General features: G+C 39.6%; 4 protein-coding genes across 4 annotated transcripts; 2 read left to right on the top strand and 2 right to left on the bottom strand.

Annotated features, from left to right (window-relative positions):
* dhrs1 (dehydrogenase/reductase (SDR family) member 1) lies at window positions 1–4,548 on the top strand. Its single transcript, XM_084412638.1, has 9 exons — window positions 1–164; window positions 1,432–1,575; window positions 1,681–1,824; window positions 1,942–2,021; window positions 3,109–3,241; window positions 3,430–3,573; window positions 3,698–3,767; window positions 3,901–3,981; window positions 4,086–4,548. Exons 2-9 carry the CDS (start codon window positions 1,432–1,434, stop codon window positions 4,220–4,222), a joined length of 933 nt encoding a protein of 310 aa, XP_084268764.1. The 5' UTR covers window positions 1–164; the 3' UTR covers window positions 4,223–4,548.
* Window positions 4,549–5,057: 509 nt separating this feature from the next.
* homeza (homeobox and leucine zipper encoding a) lies at window positions 5,058–11,386 on the top strand. Its single transcript, XM_084412636.1, has 2 exons — window positions 5,058–5,385; window positions 8,640–11,386. The coding sequence occupies exon 2, from the start codon at window positions 8,669–8,671 to the stop codon at window positions 10,643–10,645; it is 1,977 nt and encodes a 658-aa protein (XP_084268762.1). The 5' UTR covers window positions 5,058–5,385; window positions 8,640–8,668; the 3' UTR covers window positions 10,646–11,386.
* Window positions 11,387–12,048: 662 nt separating this feature from the next.
* LOC311292831 (E3 ubiquitin-protein ligase RNF212B-like) lies at window positions 12,049–14,649 on the bottom strand. Its single transcript, XM_084412637.1, has 12 exons — window positions 14,306–14,649; window positions 14,133–14,185; window positions 13,724–13,798; window positions 13,422–13,528; window positions 13,288–13,348; window positions 13,174–13,202; window positions 13,042–13,085; window positions 12,919–12,943; window positions 12,781–12,829; window positions 12,600–12,660; window positions 12,421–12,451; window positions 12,049–12,314 (listed from the first exon to the last, which is right to left on the bottom strand). The coding sequence occupies exons 1-12, from the start codon at window positions 14,403–14,405 to the stop codon at window positions 12,239–12,241; spliced, it is 711 nt and encodes a 236-aa protein (XP_084268763.1). The 5' UTR covers window positions 14,406–14,649; the 3' UTR covers window positions 12,049–12,238.
* A 1,226-nt stretch (window positions 14,650–15,875) lies between these two features.
* On the bottom strand, window positions 15,876–18,321 carry zp3f.1 (zona pellucida glycoprotein 3f, tandem duplicate 1). The gene is made up of 10 exons (XM_084412040.1): window positions 18,222–18,321; window positions 17,930–18,108; window positions 17,481–17,578; window positions 17,303–17,394; window positions 17,034–17,214; window positions 16,788–16,893; window positions 16,623–16,711; window positions 16,275–16,366; window positions 16,051–16,131; window positions 15,876–15,977 (listed from the first exon to the last, which is right to left on the bottom strand). Exons 1-9 carry the CDS (start codon window positions 18,301–18,303, stop codon window positions 16,082–16,084), a joined length of 969 nt encoding a protein of 322 aa, XP_084268166.1. The 5' UTR covers window positions 18,304–18,321; the 3' UTR covers window positions 15,876–15,977; window positions 16,051–16,081.
* Between the last annotated feature and the right edge of the window lie 886 nt (window positions 18,322–19,207).

The following is a 19,207-nucleotide window of genomic DNA, read 5'->3' as shown; positions in this document are numbered from 1 at the left end:
CGGGAATGGGAGGATAGCCATAAACAGGACTGTCGTATCTGCACGTTATATGTGTAGCAGTTCATTTCACCACACTTTGACTGTTGCTGGAGATTTCAAGTCTAGGCAAGAGTTCCTGAGCGACAAATACCGTTCATTGGAAATTTAAACGTAGCGTTGAACAGGTACGTATCTCGTTTACATAAATGCGTAGCCTATGTAAAGGAAGTTCGCAATAGGTTTTTCACTATGTCACAAGAAAGACAATGCTATATTATATCTATATCGCATTAAACACAAATTATATCGCATTAAACACATAGCCTTCGAGACAAGTTGACGTGTCAAAAGAGTGAAACGAGAAATTTAAATGTAGCCTATCTTTCCATCTGCACGACGCTTTGATAAATAATTATTAATTTGTGATGATGCACTGTTGCATAACTTTAATTCCGGGCCAATTATTTGTCGCTGTGAAGAAGGTTGCAATGGATATATGTAACCACAGGGAGACGGGCTTGTATTTCTCTCCGCTTCCCTGTTCCCTGTCACTGACTAGCGACTCATTTTTGCGAATCGGTTCTTTTGAGAACAGTTCGTTATACAGACAACCAAATGATTCGGCTGTTCACTACGCCATCATGTTTAAACAAATAGGGCTGAGCAACAAACGCAGGCTCCTCTTAATATCGAAATCCTCTGACATTTTTTCTTTAAAAAAATCTTGTTTTAGACTTCTAATTCGTTACCGGTGTTTTATTTTGCTCTATGCTCTGAGCTTTCGCGTTTGTCAATATGCGTGCGTTGGATCATAGGTCATACGCCGGAACTAGATAGTGTTGACAGTGTAAAATCGTAAACAGCATAAAGACGATAGGCCTACCATAAAGATACCCATGTTAGTTATTCTTTAATTATAAGCACGTGCTGCCGTTTTGTCATCTGCCACTTTAAATGCTCAAGCTTTTAAGAGGCAGGAGAGGCAGCTCACTGCAGCGCCAATGGGAGGAGCTTGATGTCCAGCTCCCCCTCGCTGGATGTAGTGGGTGGAGCTTAAAGGGCCAGCCACACCCTAACACTACCCATAGCCCTATCCCTAAACCTAATTAGGTCAAGCTAACTCCATGAAGTCCACAGAGGTGCAGTCAAGCTCCGCACCCATATTGCCCAGAGAGGGGGCATCATCATTTGGCTCTGCAGTGAGCACCACTTGCTTTATAACAGGATGGATTCTGATTGGCTGTCAATGTTTTTATGGTTCATCAGCTGGTAAAAAATCGTTCTGAAAGTGATCTAAGTAAAAAAAAAATTCGTTCTGAAAGTGATTCCAGTAGTTATCCTCTTTGGTGTGAACAGGCCTTTAAACTAGTTTAGATAGAATGTGTGAACCAATTCAAAGATCTAATTCAAAAGAACCGCTTTATGAATCAGACATCAATCTGTGTTTATCAGATGGCACTATCAGGATGGATTTGTGTGGTGACTGGTGCTTCCAGAGGAATTGGAAGAGGTATTGCCCTTCAGTTATCTGAGGCTGGCGCTACTGTGTACATCACTGGTCGACAGGAGAAAACTCTAAAGCAGACAGCAGCTGAGGTTTGGAAATTGGCTATTAATTGTAACATTAATAACCCTCTGTGGTTTGTGCAACTTGGGGAAGGTGATACTGGTTTCATGCTTCCTTTATTTCCATGATGACAGGTGACAGAGAGAGGTGGCCGGTGTCTCCCTGTGGTCTGTGACTCATCTAAAGAGGATGACATCAAGGAGCTGTTCCAACGTGTCCAGCGTGAGCAAAATGGCAGGCTTGACATGTTGGTGAATAATGCTTATGCTGGTGTACAGGTCAGTTACAGCTAACAATGGAACAAATATTTAGATTTTGTAAACTTGAATTATTTTTTACTTTTGATGTTTCATAAAATAACTTTTTTTATTATTGCGTTTACGTCTGTGTGTTAGGCTATTTTTGACAACATGAACAAGAAGTTCTGGGAGGTGGATCCAGATATTTGGGACACCATAAACAACACTGGACTCAGGTACAGTACAGATCTGGAGGTGACTCCAAATAAAATAATGAAATATAATGCATGAACCGATAATAATAATTTTGAATACATTTGAAGACTTTTTGTCACTTATCCAATAGACAGCCTCAAATTCACCAAACAAGTTTGGGAGATATTTTTAAATCTTTTTGAAAATTAGCCCCTTATGCTCACCAAGGCTTGATTTATTTGAACTGGTCTGACTCTGGAGCCATTTTGAACAAAATCAGGCCAAAACGATGTTCGTTTTGAGCTCATTTCAGGAGTTTGAACCAGCTTGCCAAAGCAAACTTCCTGGAAAACCTTAATCGGAATGTTAACTAATAGAAGACCGCAGCTTGCATATTTTTTACTGCAAAGCAAATAAGGAAAAATAACTTTGTTCTGAGTAAATTGGGGCATTTAGTTACTCTGGAAATCCAGAGTTCTCGCGAGAGCACAATTTGAATTTGCTCAGCGACTCACTCTGGCAATGAGTATTGATGCTCATTAACTATGCCCTTGTAGCCGAGCTGCACCAAGCTCATCGGTGTATCTGATATAGGCGGGCCAGAGGCGAGCTAAACAGATAGCGACAGTGACGAGATGAACGGAACCTAATGAACGAGTTAGACTTGGCTTTTTCTCTAAAAGGGGAACAGAAGACGGCGCTCGATTCGTTCCTTTGCAAGAAGGATGTTTTTGCTGTTTTGCCGACCGGATACGGCAAGAGTCTACCAGTTCTACCAGTTAGCTCCGCTGGTAGCTAAGCGTATGGGGCTCTGGATACGACACTCCATGTATTGTTGTGATTGGTCAGTGTTATCCAATTGCGTGCAGTGAGATTTTCAAATGCATGCTTGGTGCCGCCCCTCAAGTTGGGTGATTTTCATTACTCAATGCCAGACCCTTAATCTTTCGGGTTTGGGTCTGGATTTCCAGGCTACCATTTATTACCGAACCATATAAAAATTTGACCCTTTAAAGCAATACTGCACAATGAATTGAATCATATTGAAAAATCACGAAATTACTTTTTCATAACAATTAATTTGCTTTGAGAGCCGTATCAGAGATCATGGTCACTGTGTTTTTACAGGGGTCACTATTTCTGCTCAGTGTATGCGGCAAGGATGATGGTGACTCAGGGCAAGGGCTTGATTGTGTTCATATCATCCATGGGTGGCATGCGCTATCTCTTTAATGTACCCTATGGTGTCGGCAAGGCTGCAGTAAGTCAGGGCACACAACATTTCAGATTCTATATTTGCAGTCCTGTTCAGTGTATCATATTGAAAGCCTGATTATTTCAGTTGCACAGAATGCATTTTCAGTTACATTCCATTTTTTGTTTGAAGACTATTCCTTCATTATTCTCAGAGCATTTATGTTCCATCTTTCTTTCGGTTCTTTTCTTCAGTGTGACAGAATGGCAGCAGACATGGCAGTAGAGCTGAAGAAGAAAGGTGTGGTTTCTGTAAGCCTCTGGCCAGGGGCAGTTCAGACTGAGTTAGTGAATCAGTTAATATCTCATGATGAGGCACCTCCAGGTTTGGATCCCAAAGTAAGCCATATTCATTTTATCCCAGATTTTAATCAGCACTGGTTTTAAAGTTCATATAAAATGGGTATGATTATTATATTACAAACTTACCTTGCTAAATATTTGTTTACAATCTGTTTCTCAGTTAAAGGAAGTTTTCAGTAATGGTGAGACGACGGAGTTTAGTGGACGATGCATAGTTGAGCTGGCCAAAGGTTGGATTTAAAAAAATAAATAAATAATTTAATGAGCGGTTAAAGTTAACACGGTTATGAATTACCGTGAAAGGCAAATGTATTACTTGGAGGCTCTTGTTCATGTTACTTTCTGCTTCTTGGTGACAAACAGATACAAGTCTGATGTCCATGACTGGGCAAGTGTTGATGACCTGTGACCTGGCTCGGCGCTATGGACTCACAGATGTTGATGGTACGGTGATAGATGTTTATGCTGGAGTGATGGTGCTTCCTGTTATGAACAAAGATACATAGATGTTCCAAAATCCTACAGTGTTTATGATGTTTATTTTCCAGGCCGCAGTGTTGTGGACTACACCTCTCTGAAGTTCGTCTTTTCCCAGGTACCCTATGTGTCCTGGCTCTCCGTATTCACTCCTTCATTCATCAGAGTGCCTCGTTCCATGCTGAGTCTTGGCAGTGGAAAATTTTAACATATCACTGTGCAGAAACAGAGCTCGTTTTTTAATAATTGTCTTTTTTTTTTTTCATGTTGTTTCTAAAATTATTGTAATGCACATCTTTACAAAGGAGTAAGCACTGATTAAAATACCAGTAGCTGAGTCTGGAAGACACTTATTACACAATTCATTAGCACATCATTTTTGTCACAACTTATTGTTTTCTAAAACAATAATAATAATAAAAAATACCCTTTTAAATATACTGGTTTTAACTTGAAAGAGAATAATTAATTCCAATAAATGAATGTATACTAACCAAACATTTTATTTCAATAAATACTGACATTTTACTAGTCTTTTGTGTTGTATTTTTGAGAGATTGATATATAGCTCTTGAATACTTGATTCTGATTGGTCAACAACAGCACTCAGCCACACTAGGGTAACTCTTCATAACTGTCCACTCATCTGGGAAATCTTACACAGTTGTGCTCATGTTATGCCTCTCCGTTCTCTACAAGTTTGCTAAATAATGTAAATCAAATCAATATTTCATGTAATTCAGCCGTGTAATAAGTTCAATTAGTTTTCCTGGACACTTGGCTGTATCAAATTCAAAATTACTTAACCTGAAATCAATAATTCATGTCTATTAATATATTTGGTGGGTAGCCATGTATTACAGTCAAAGTAAGCAAAATAAAGGGTGATCATGACCCCTATGTAAAGTCAAGAGCTCTTGTTGTATTACTCTAAAGGGGTTTGTTTTCCTAATTTGTGGATTCAATTAATTGCTGTTTCCTGAACATAACATTCATAAAATTATCTCTAATAACATGTCTGATCAAAGAATAATGATTTGCAGCCTTACCTGGAGACTCCTAAAACTTTTCATATTGCACAATTCACATGGTAATCACATCCCAGATGGGAAGTGCATTCAAGGGGCCAAGTTTCAGCTGTGCTCCTCCTCCCATCCCTCTCCTTCCCGGATTGGACCTGCTCGAGCACTGCACCGTCGTTTCATGAGAAAGAAGGGGCTGGTCCGAGAGTTTCCTGATCCTCTCTGTCTAGCCTCGGTCTGACCGGACAGGCGAAAAACACTTCGGGATTTCCAGAACAAAAGCAACAACGTATGATACAGACCAGCTGAAGTGGTGTATCCACATACAACCTTGAGAGAAATTCAAGCGGTGAGTTGCTGTTTCACGCGAACTGCTACAGTTTACATTCGCGAAGTTTTTAAAGCGTAGCCGAGACGAGGCTTGTTATTGGACCCAGAAAGCCACGCGATGGGTCAGGCGATTTTGTTTAGCGTCGCGTTCACATTATTTGAAGCATTTGTTTTGAACGAGGTTCAACGGGGAATGTGTGGTTAAGTGGAACAACGGGAGTTTATGTGCGTAACTGAAGCGTGAGCGGATCCTGCGCCACGAAATGGATTGTGTACAAGAACTCTTTTGGCATAAACCCTGGTTTATTATAGAAGCGTTCGGCCCACGATGGCCCTTACACCTGCTTATTGTTTGTTGGATAAATACACACTGTAGTGATCTCATCTCACACCCTACGACCTGCGTCAAAAGTTCCCCACATAAGCTGATTATAAAAGAGGCCATGGACAAACATCGGCCAGTGACGCAATTTCCAACAAGTCTAACCAAGTTTTAGTGTAAACTGCTATGTATTTCTTTTTTATAGAGTGCATGTATGATAGACCATTGTTCATGCTCACAAATTATAATAAAATTAATTCTCACATAATTTAATTTATTAATTTTGACCATATTAATATTGAGTATCTCACATTTCAGACTAAACTTTGTAAAATATGTGAACTTGTGAATGTATTTGTAAAATATATATTTCATAAGTTCATATATTTGTAAACTGGACACTAAAGTACAAATGGCTACGCTGCTAAACAATGTGATGACAAAAGCTACTCTGACTTCAAGGGACTTTACGCTTAGTCGAGTCATTCCAAGTCATCATCTGATAAATGAGGTCACCACAGGCGGTCTGGAATTTATCCTGTCAAGTTCACCTCCAACTTGTTTTGTAGATGACTGGCCTGCTTGTTGCGTGTAGTGGTAAATTGCCTAACATTGGTAAAGCCTTTCCAATCAGTATTGCCTAACTGTGCTCAAGTAGTGCGCAAAATCAGTTTCTGTGGTTCACAGTTCAGCTTTGTTTTGGGCTCATTAAAGTCATAGGATGCTGCTTCAACAAGCTAAAACTTAAAGGGTTAGATCACCCAAAAATGAAAAAAATCCCAACATTTACTCATCCTCAAGCCACCCTTGGTGAATATGACTTTCTTCTTTCAGCCAAACAAAAATAATAAAAAATATCCTGGCTCTTCCGAGCTTTATAATTGGGAGTGAATGATACCCTAGATTTTGAAGCCCAAAAAGTGCATCCTTCCATCATAGAAGTAATTCATACGGCTCCAGGGGTAAACAATGACCTTCTGAAGTGAAGCGATGTGTTTTTGTAAGAACAATATCCATATTTTTAACTTTATAAACCATAATCACTGGCGTCCGGTAACAGCCATACACAAGGCTGAGTGAACTCTGACCCGACGTATTGACGCATGCGGAAGCGCAGAAGATCACAAATTAAAAGTCCAAAATGAGATTTTTTTTAAAGAGAAATGTTGGAGGATTTTGATACAAGAGAAGGTGAGCTTGAGTTTGTTGCTCAGCCCTATTAGTTTGAACCGCGAAAGGCGTCTACTCTCACCTAAGCTTACGCTACTCCTACATCCTATGTCATTCGTCGGGTCAGCGGTCACTCTTCCACCGGAACTCGACATGTGTACGGCCGTTACCAGAAGCCAGTGATTTATAGTTTTTAGTTAAAAATATGGATATTTTTCGAACAAAAACACATTGGTTCACATCAGAAGACCTTTACTAACCCCCGGGAGCCATATGATTTTTTTTTTTTTTGATGGATGTGCTTTTTTGGGGCTTCTAAATCTAGGGTGCTATTCACTCCCATTATAAAGCTTGCAAGAGCCAGAGTATTTTTTTTATATAACTCGGATTGTGTTTGGCTGAAAGAAGAAAGTCATATACACCTAGAATGGCTTTAAGGAGAGTAAATTATGGGATAATTTTTGGTTGAACTAACCCCTTAAGGTACTGTGTCGTTCATTTAGAAATTGGAGACCATAAGCAGTTTAGGTGTCTTAGTCAGGACAAACACTGAGAAATCATCTCATGTCATGATTAGACAACGTTTTTAGCACAGACCCAATTTAAGTTAACCAGCGTGTTCTCTGTAGACTGAGCTGTGTTGGGTAGGCATCTAGGCAAACAGCAAAACTGGCAAACAAAACAGCTTGACAAATTGCACTAACTTTTGTTACCTTTATTTAACTGAGACCAACTCCTACTATCCTTTTGGCCATCTGTTGGAAGGTTAAACGAACTTCTATATGGTTCTATGGAGTTAGGCAAACGGGGGAAGTGGACCATTACGTGCACTGGAAAGGGGCAAGAGAGCTGTGAAGGGCAGGGCCCCCATCTCTTTTGCCCAAGTCTGCCAAAGTGGGGGTTGGGTGTGCATTGGTGTAGAGTATACGACAGGCTTTAATAAAAGGCTAATGTGTGGAAGAGAACGGCAGGGGGAAGGGGGTGACATCTGTCCTTCTTTCAACTTTAGAGAGGAAAGTCAGTGGCTGGACTGTAGACTTGACCATAAAGTTCCAGTTTAATGACTTTTAGGGAGTTTGATGAATGGTGTTCCTTGAAACTCAGTCTCTGGATAGGCATCAATAATGTAAGATTTCCTGAGGTTAAGTTGGCTGGATCTTGCAAATGCTTTGAACAATTGTTGTAGATTTGACCAATCAAAGTAGCATCATCCTTGCACCCATCAGCCAGCAACAGCCCACCACCCCCCAGCATTCCAACCTCTTCACCCCTCACAAATCTGGCTTACAAACAACAAGCAGGATTTTAAGTTCACAAAGATTAACTGTTCAAGAAAAGGCATGGTGGGTAGTGCACATGCCCTACTATGCTGTGTGATGGCGCTTGTGAGGGCAACTGCAGTTTCTAATCTGGCCATTTCACAATGAGTGTAAAAGTCACAATTTGGGCCTTGATTGACTTTCATTCATCAATAAAGTGCTGCACTGGTAGGCTTTTACCGGTTTTACACGCACCCCAAACCACAAAAAACAACCAACTCGAATGACTACAAATCCAGATTGTACTGGTATGTGTTGTAATATTCAATCTATTATTTTCCATTGTACATTTGAATAGTTTGATATTTTACCAAAACAAATTAATTACGAGACCAATCTTACTCTGTCAATAAACTTCTTTATGGTCTTTATGTTATACTTGCCATTAGGAATATATATTTTTAAATGCTTTCTAAATTGTACACATTGTCAATTGACTCAGTTTCTTTGTCATTCTTTCAGTCTGTGGCAATAGAGGTGTGACATCTCTGATGGCGACGCACACTGACCATGACTTGAAAGTTATCTCTCCGAGAGGGGTGGCAGCAAAAAGACAAGACGGAAACCTCACCAGTCCACGGCTGCAAAAATCACCACACCACAATTCCGATGGAAAGGAACATGCAAGCCCCTCTACTCGCAGACCAAGAGAGAGCAATGGCAGCACTGCAGTAAGCTTCAGCACTAATAATAACTCTGTAGTTTGTCTTCCTTTGGTATCTGAAGGACTGAAGCTAGTGTGGACCCAGTCCGATCAAACACGTGAGTTGGATAGTGTCCCTGAACTTGTTCAGGCCTTCAACACCTTCCCCTATCCAACATCTCAAGAGGTCAGCACTCTTGCCCATGTCTGTACTCTTCCCCTAGATAAAGTCAAAGTGTGGTTCATGGTGCAACGCATCAAGTATGGAATCAGCTGGGCATCGGAGGACATTGAAGAGACACGGCTTAAGCTGGCTAGGCCTGGGGAAACAAGTGAGACACACAAAGAGAGCACTATGAAGAGGAAAAAGGGAATTGAGGATTTTAAAGAAACAGAAGACCACGTAGAAGATCTAGCGCAAAGTCCACAATTGCCTCGCAAAAGACATAAAATTGAAAGCACAGAACCAGCAAAGCTCTCTCCTGCTCCCTCACGTTTCCGTTCATCTCTCCCTCCTCCTCAGGATTCGTACTACTACCGACAACCAGTAGAAATGCCCGAAACACCTCAAGCAGCTACCCCACCTACTTCTACAGAATCTCCTGTTGGATCTGAGCAGCCACGGCATGGCCGCTACAAAAAGTCCAAAGCCCAGTTAGCTGCATTGCGTAAGAGTTTCCTACAGGAGAACTGGCCTGATGAGACAGAGCTCCAGCGTTTACAAGAGGAGACGGGCCTAACTCGTAATGAGATTCGAAAATGGTTTAGTGACAGTCGCTATCAGCTGCGAAATGGTAGGGGATTGACAACGTCCTTCTCTGCTTCTCAAGGAGAAAAAAATGAACCCAACTGCAGTCTGTTACTTCAGTCTCAGGAGGTTCAGCCTCTTCCTCTCACCACTAAAAAGCAAATTACAAAGCATGCTGACAACGAAGGCAAAGAACAGACCAGGCAAAGAACAGGATCGCGAAAGAATCGGCAGAGGAGCTCTCAGTTTTTCCAGCTTTTCCTGTCTAACACTCTTGAGGCATTTGAAGATGGAGCAATAGGAGAAGATGAGGAGAAATGTTCAGAGGAAAGTGAGATTCAGAATAATGATGAAGTAGGAAGCGAACAGGAAAGTGAGGGCCATTGTGTGACACCTCCGGAGCCAGCTGCACCCACTTCCTCCTCTTCTTCTCCATCCATCACCCCATCTAAAAAACACTCAGCCAGGTCGTCAAAATCTGCACGCTCTGTCAAAGCAAACACTTTGAACAACTCCCTAAAGCCCTTGGACAACTCTTCACCTTCTTCAGTATTAACAGTGGCTGGACGACCAAGGAAAACAAAGGAGCAACTGGCCATCTTAAAGGAATACTTCCATAAATGCCCATGGCCAAAGAGTGATTTATACACACAGCTAGTGGAAATAACGTCTTTGCCTCGTGCTGACATTATCCAGTGGTTTGGGGACACGCGTTATGCTGTAAAAAATGGCCATGTACGCTGGGTGCATGCTGACGTACGTGGACAAGTGCTTGCTGAGATAGCATTGTTACAAAGTGGAGGGGCTGCTGCCGCCGATGCCAGTGGAACCCCAGGAAGTGAAGGCAACAGGAAACGTAAGTCACAAGGGAACAGCACAACAAAAACACAGAAGTCTGTAACGGATTCTGTAGACATCAGTCCGTTGGAGCTGTATTATCAACAGACGGGACCATTACAAGAGAAAGACCTTGACCATCTCTGCCGAAAGTCAAAAATGAGTTACCAACAGGTGCGAGACTGGTTTGCGTCTAAAGACAGTACAACACTGGACACAGAGCTCACAGTTATTGATTAATATAAAGAAAACCGTTTGTGATCATGTCTGTTAATCTGCTGTGAGTCCTGTAATTAGGCAAGACCCGTTTGAAGGCACAGTATAAAATCACTTCATGCAATGCCCTCTTTTCCACTGTTAAAAAATAGCAATGTGAAGTATTTTCTTCAACAGTCACTACATAATTTGTTACCTATTGGACAGGCAGTATTGAAAATGCAAAATTGTAATGTATTTTTAGTCTTGACTGACTATTTGACTACATTCACTGCGAAGTATTACCCTTATTATGCTATTATTGTTAGTTATCTTTTAGAGCCTTAATTGCTGCTTCTTAGAACTGACGATGCTCAAACTGTTTATTTTCAGAAACATTGGTTTGGTTATCTATTAGGTACTGTAGTTTAGATGTTTGGGCCAGAAATGTTAGCAATGTGAGAGTACGTTTTTGTTTAATTCAGAGATCCATATGGCACTGTATATTGATTCCCTCTTAAACAATTTAAACCTTAGGTTTACAATATATTTTTCCCCTTCCAATGAGCTAACATTCCACACTCTATTATCTGATCCATTTCTCTAATCTCTCTACTTCATTGTGAATAAACTTTTCATTTGAATACATCCCTACTCCACGGCAGATTTGTTCAATATCCAATGAAAAGACAACAAAAGCCATGTCTTTTGTAAAATCTTGTGCCTTATTGTCTGTAAATTTGTGTTTCAGGGTGGCAAAATAAAACATGACCAATTATGTTTAAATCACTGTTGCATTCTGTCCAATTATCCTCTTAACATTATCAAATAGGTCTCATCAAATTTGGTAATTGCATGACATTTGAATTGGGCAAATGGGGTATGAAATGGCCTGCAAATTATTTACAATATTTGGAGTATAACTATATTTGGTATTAAATTAAGGTTTAAATTAGATCAGTATTTCACTTATCAACACAGACACACAAGTGTTGGTTATGTATGCTAGAAGCTCAGATCTTTTGGTATGCTAAAGTGTATATTTGTAGAACCATGTCTAAGTTTTGTTATCAAACTCCATCTATAAAAAGGGACCATAATACAGCTATTATTTATAATTATACAATAGATCAATAATGCTGGAGAGTTATTGAAGACAATTCCTTTTTCTCGTTCCTTTCATATTCCTTTCTGTTATAATACACTGGGGAAAAATGCATTTCATTCATTTATTTCTGACATCCTTCTTGTAACTGAGCCAAGCTTACAAAAATGTTGATGTGTTTTGTTTTTGTGTGATGTGTTCAACAAAAACGTTGAATGAATTCCATTTCAATTGGAAAAGTTACATTTTGTCTGTATATGTATCAGCTAAATTCTAGCAATAACCTCGTTCAAAAAATGAGAAAACTGTAAAACGGAGGTGCCAAAGTAAATTAAAAACATTTATGACTCATATTGCTTTTATTTGTCACATTTAATTGAACTTAAAATTATTTTTCAAATAAAAGAAGGCCAATATAATTTTTTCTACTTATATGATGAAAAGAATATCACCCATCTATTGGGTGATGTAGGTGCTGCCTTAGTTATAAAGTAGCTTTCTAATGACCTGTATAAGCTACAAATGATTATTGATTATGGCCGTGGAGACTGGAGTGTAGGTCTAGTCAGAAGCTGGTACTGAAAGTTGTTTGGGGTTGTATGTTGGGACCTAAAAAATATGAGAAGGGAAGATGGACAGTGCAATTTCCTAGTGTGAAAACTTTCAATTTGGGGCATTAAAAATGTTTGGTCTTGGTAAATGCATAAAACGTTACCTTGTAGGAGTGTTAACTGAGCTGGGTGTCCCTTTAAGATAAAAAGAGAACACAAGCATACAAACAGTAAAGAGTCTGAACAGTAGAGTGTCCACCTTGAATGACACCATGGATACTTTATGAACTCAAATAATGATATCTGACAGACATGATTAACAATGTCACTATTCCTCACTTACTGAAACTATGTTCATGTACTGAACTCATGCCTGACATAGAGATGGATGACCCTGGGGGTGTCTAGAACAAATAAGATGTAAAACAGTCACACAAGGATTGCTTATTTTGCTTATACTGATAACTGACAATATTAAAATTAAATAAACTATATACTAGAATACAGTAGAGGAGCTAACTCACTGTCATGCCGAGTCTGGAATGTCTAAACCTCTCCAAAGTGTCACCCGAACTTGCATGACAATCAGAATTGGATAGTATTATTTGAGGGAAGGCAATTCTACTGTTTAAAAATAATTGAGATGATAGAATGCAACCTACCTGACAGCTCTAGAGCGAGGTGTGACTAGAAATGTAATGGGAAATGAAATGTGATAAGAACAAAATATAAAGAGCCTTATACTGTTTATAAGTGAGGTTCTTGTCTCAAATGAAACTTGCTACCTGGTGATGTGACAGCCACAGGAAGAATCATTCTTGGAGTTCCTCTATATATCGAGAGAAAATATTTTAAATGTTTATATTATATTATATTATGGCACACATCTATGCACATAGACAATTATCTGTATTTACCCATTAATCGGAAACCTCCCAGGAGATGTCTGTGTGGAGGGGAGAAAAATGATCACATCTGAAGAGAACGTAAGTTAGAAGGCAAGTGAGGGACATGCAATAAGAAACTCTTACCCTCCTCTGAGAAAGCGGCTTCTTTAGTTCTTCGTTCTCTAGTTTCAGCTCAGAGACTTGCCTTAAACAAAGCACAAGTAACTAAACAGTCCCATTTTAAGTGCCACTGAATATATCTCAGATCTAATTACCACCTGTAGCACTCATCACGAACTTCTTTCAGCTTTCGTTCCAGTTCCGCAGACCTGCTTCTTAAGAAAGCGATGACTCGCTCCTTCTGCCTTTTCTGAAAATTAGCTATCTGAAACAAACACATGTCCTTAATTTATAACTGGCAGAATTGTGTTTGCTTAGGGTTTGATGTCACTGTGACATATGATTTTGTGTACCAGAGTTCACAGCATATGCTTGGGTTTTCTAGCCTTCCAATTCATTTATAATCGAAAGCTTTTGGGACAAATGAAATGTATTTTGATAAGCAGAAAATGACTGAGACCTGTCCAATATGTTCCAGACGAGTCTGAACGAGTTTCACTGGATCTTTGAAAAACATCTTTTCCTGAGGCTTCATCTTCACAAAATGAAAGAATATGTAAGAAACACAGAGGTTGGAAGGAATGGGTAATAAATATTGTTTGTCTGATGATTGTTTGTATGAAAGAAACCACAGTCGACATCAACTGAACTCACTAATTTAGCTGTGACTTGAAAACTTATTGTCACTCTCTCCTATAGCAAAACAGTGTATGGACATAACTGTATTTAGCTCTCGAAACAAGTCTGACCACCAGGCCCAGCTCCAAAGTGAGCCATGGGACCCTCAGGGTGGGCTAGAAAGTTGGGGGGTAGAGCCAGCAGTGTGAATGTGCCTGAGATAATCTGGTTTCTCAGTGGACTCGACTCACCTGATCAGATATGTGTAGGTAGTTACAGTTGGCATGACAAACTCGACACTGCCCTTTAGAAAAACACATTAAACTTTCTTAATGATTCACATTATCTTCGCAAATAACAAAAAGGTAAAATTATCACAACATCCCGAAATTAACGTATTGAATGTAACGTATTGCGGACTCACTTGTATTTATGCAGTTCTCACAAAATATATGGCCACAGCTAGACACAACGAATTTTTTCCCTTCTCTCACAAAACAGTTGTTACAGTGAAACCAGTTCATTTCTACACTCTAAAAAAGAAAAGAGAAAGACCACCTGGGAAAAGTTACCATTAACGGAAGATTATGGCTCCGTCAATACGTCATATTACTAAAAAGGTTTAATGCTACTCATGATGTAGCAAATTGCTTAATGCGTTAAAATAATTTGTCAGTTTAAACAAGTTTTATGAGTGGTATGTTTATCTGAATAATTCACCAGTAGTTGGTAGAGTAACGTAATACATTTCTCACACTGGCTGGCGTCGAGTGAACGTAAGCGTCACGTCACTGGATGGCGCCAAAGGAAAAAAAAAATCAAGAAAACTATTGCGCCATCTCGTGGCCAGTTTAGAAAACTTAGTTTTAAAAGAGTCTTTGAAATTCATTATCCCCATGTTCTTCACAACTGCAGGCAGGAAAAGCAGTTAAAAATTGTTTTCACTTGTTTTTCAGCAGCAATCTCAGTTTTCGTAATGTTATTTTTTTGTCTGTCCCAGTCATTCACACTAAAAACAGATGTTTGAGGGTAGGCTAGCTACAGTGGCGCCGTTTCACAAAGTATTTCACGAGTATGGCATTCAGAACAACGACATACCTTTATACCAAACAAAATGCACGATGCTCTATTAACTCTATTAAACTATTAATTAAAACTCACAGCGAACAGCGTTAAATATAAAAACACATGCCTTACCTTTTTTGTTGCAGTGCAGTTATTGCATAAGCCTAATGTTTCAGTATCTGACAGCTAAGCTAATCAAAAAGACGTGCGATTAAGTGATGCAATAAACTGCGGCTGCGCACACTCTACATATATATTTTAAATACTTTTTAAATAATGTTTACATTTGTGTTCATTTAAAATCTGCCATTGTGTTTTCGACGTTGTTAAAATAATAAAAACACGCATTTTTTTCTGAAGTGGGATCCAATCAGAGAAGTCAGCGGTAAGAAATAAGAGTCGTTAATGATCACTTTTGTCAATTTTATTTCACTTAAGTATAGCAAGAGTAGGAAAAGTCTCATGCCGTAGGGATGAAGGGGATTTCATAAATAAGCCCAAATTTTACAGTGAGGAAACCGTGTGTTGAATTGCTCCAGCATCATATTTAAACTGCATTTATGACAAACAGAGCACTACACAGATGCATCTATCATAACGATCCATCAATGCATGCACACACGTTGTCCTCTGCTTTTTTCTGACGCCGAGGAGAGTAGGCTACTGGGAGGAGCCGGATTCATATGACTTTTAAAGGTGACTGAGGCGATCACGAATTAGTGTAGCTAATAGCACATTAAGTTGCTGGGTGGAAATCTAGGGGGGTTAAAGCCCTCAATCTTTAACGAGCATCATCTTTTTTTATCTTAACTCTGACTGCTAGGCTACGGCAACTGCCAAACTCTGCCATACACAAACGCCACCCCTGCGGGTAGCTATAAAATGTTAATTTGTCCACAAGCCAATATTCAATAGAGTAAAGAACAGAATCAACTTTATAATAGTTTATTTCTCAAGAAACAGTTGAACAGGCACAGAGAGCTCCATCCTTAGGACGTCCAAAACAACTCCAGTGGCTTGGAGGAGCCCATCTTTGAAAACAAACATGAAACAGATGTCACATAATGGAAATTAATTATGATAATGCCAGCAAAGATTGCAAACCTTGCCAGATCCATGAGGCAGGACTCAGTCTTCAGTTCTCAACAACAAGAGGCCCAAGCACGGAAGTTAAAGTAGAGGAATCTGTAGATCATGCAGTCAGTTTATGTTCATTAGTAAAACTAATTGATAAATCCTAAAAATGATTCTTCACCTGAAATGGTGCCCAAGTTATTTTTATGGAAGTATCATGGTTTGTATTTTAAGCTAAAACAGGGAACGTTCACCTGCTGTTATTTCCCTTTTCTTTCTTCCTTGACAGTCAGTGTCACAGCAGCTGCAGAGAGAACTCTGGGATGGATCATCAGTCAACACCCACCTGCAAAAACAGAGCATGTACGTTTCTTTTCTAGCCAAATGGTATCAGTTGTTTCATGAAGAAACTATCAATGCAACCTTGAAAAAGGGTTCTTTGGATTAAGTTGCCAAAAATGGTTCTTTTAATAACGGTTCATTGGAAAGTTCTTTGGGGAACCCAAAATTGTTGTATGGCTCCACTTTTAAACCCCCCCCCCCCCCTTTTGGAACCTTTTATTTTGAAGAGTATTCAGCATTCAATTTTTAAATTATCATACCGTAAGCTTTTCCGGTCATATTGACAAGCTTTATTGCTACCATCCAGGTCACTTGGGTCCCATGCCACAAGTTTGCAATGCAGGTAGACCTGAGGATGGTGCAAGAGAAAAATAAGACAAACACACGCAAACAAAACAAACAAACACAAACACACACAAACTTGCATCTTCTCCGATGGCAAACTTGAAAGCTTGAAGACTCAGCCTGATCTCTGACAACTGGTTTCTTGGCAGAAACCTGGAGTTTGTCTTTTTGCTGTCTACCAGACACCTTAAAATAAAAACAAAAAGGTAATTACACCGTAATCAACTTTAAAAGGTAGTAAGACCAAGAACTGTGCTCATCATTCCACTGCTGTGGAACAAACATTTTATGGCTCCAGAAAGAGCACACATCGTCTTCGCACATACCCCTTATTGGTAATGAGTGGGTAAATCTGAGAATCTGGACCCAATTCTGGTGTTGTGGAGGCCACACATTCATCCAGGAGCAGTATTAATGGCTGATGGGTCTTCTGGTCAAATGAAGCAGCAATTGGGATTGTTGAGCCCAGTGGGAATGTTGTGGTAGTGGCCACAGCACTGAAGTCATCTATAATTAGAAAATTAGTTATAAGATAATTCTGTATTCAAGAAGAAAGTCAAGAATGTTTCGTTACATACAACAAGTACATACATACCCTTCATGAGAGTCATACGAAAGGACAGATCTCCCTGGCCATGTGTGTGAAACAGCAGAGGATCATACAGGGGCGGCGTCCAATCTTCTGGCCTGAGAAAAAGGCAGCAGTTTTTTTAAAATCTACATTGAAATAGGTCTTCAAGCATAAGACGGATTAAAATGGAGCACAACGTCACCTTTCATATTTACAGGCCACAGGGTAAGAAATTGGTGCGGTTTTTGACAACATTGTAGAAGTGATCTCAGTCTCAAATACAAGCTCATTGAATGTCACCTACGAAGGGGGAAGAGATTGAGAAAAGACTAATGAATAGATTTTAAGTATTTTCTATACGCTATGTATTGCCATTTCAATACATTAAACAACTTTGTCATTCACACCACATATAAAAGTGTTACTTTTCTCAACACTAAAGATACCCCAATCACAGTCATCTTTGTGTCAGAGGTGCTTTTTCCATGTACAGATATCTCCAAAAAGTTGTGAGATTTGAATATGGCTCAGTGAATTACCTACAGAAAGTACAACTTTGTTTCCTCAAGTTATTAGCGAAATACTTCCAAACTAGAGTAAGTCAAATAGCAAATCAGTTTACTTTACAATAAGATTCTTTACTGAACTTACCATCCTCCTAATATCACACGCCCCAAATTCAGCATAGAACACTGCCTCAGACCCTTGAGGTTTTACAGAAACCTGGGTTGGAGGGCAGCTACCCAGGCTGAGAAGGGATGGATCCACTTGAGAGTTTGCTTCAATCCATCGCACAGACATAGAGTTTTTGCCACATTCCACAGTAATTTCTGAAGGGAAGTGAATTTGGAGATGACTTTAGAATTGTTGTGTGTGCAAAATTCAGCAGTAGTGTACAATGCATGGTGTTAAAAAGCTCTATCTGTTACAAGGGCCATAGTACCTGCTCGTGCCACTGAGAAAACAACCAGGCTGAAAACAGCGACCATAAAAAAGGAAGACATTTTGACAATATGCTGTTGCATGCTTCAAGCTAATTTATGCACTTTGATTGATAACCTAATTAAAGGATTCCCATCTGAAACACATTGTTTGGATGAGCTTAATGAGCATCAGCTGCTGATGCTCTGGCTTTGATCACATGTGTCAAATATTGTTAGTATAGTGTTAAAAAAAAAAATGCATATAAACTGGAAGAACTTTGTATTGACTACATATCAAGTGTGTTAGTTTTATAGTGATGGCATTCATCTTGGTTGTGAATTTTACAAATGCCAGGTAAAGGGTTTTTGCAACACAAATTTAATTACAACCAACCCACAAGCATTTTCACATTTCTGGCATTGTTTTAAAACCATAAATGTGGCAACTCTTTAGCACTAGTCTTTGTGTCCAATTGTAATAGCTCCCCGACGGTATTACAGCAGGTTGCAAAAACATACTTTTTTTTTTTACAAGCTCAGGCTCTGTGAAAATCTGCTTAATGTGGTTTTTATACACATTTCACATCTGAGCATATGATTGCTAGCTTGACTACGTCAGACTTCGTACTTCCGCTCAATTTCAGTTCGCTTCTGTACTCAGTCTGAGATAGCGACCTATCTCCCAGTTTTCCTCCGGCCTCAAAACAGCCGGCCAATCAACGAACAGAGGGCGGGCTGAGAGCCGTGACGTAGACGTACCGTGATTGTACTGTGGATGCGTAGATTTACTTCACATAATCTGCAAAAGTCGTTCACAGCCATGTTCACTCCGGTATTTCGCTCGATGGTTTTGTTTTCACATCATACATGTGTTTACAGTGGAAGTTCGATGTGGCTGAGCCGGCGCATAACACACGTCATAACCAAACGTTATGTGATTGGCTTACGGGTAACCAATAATTTTAAACTTCAGACAAGCGTCAATAAGTCTTTGATGTCCCCAGAG

Source organism: Rutilus rutilus (genome assembly GCF_951802725.1).
Source record: "Rutilus rutilus genome assembly, chromosome: 6".
Classification (NCBI taxonomy): domain Eukaryota; kingdom Metazoa; phylum Chordata; class Actinopteri; order Cypriniformes; family Leuciscidae; genus Rutilus; species Rutilus rutilus.
This window is presented reverse-complemented; position numbering and strand designations above follow the sequence as displayed.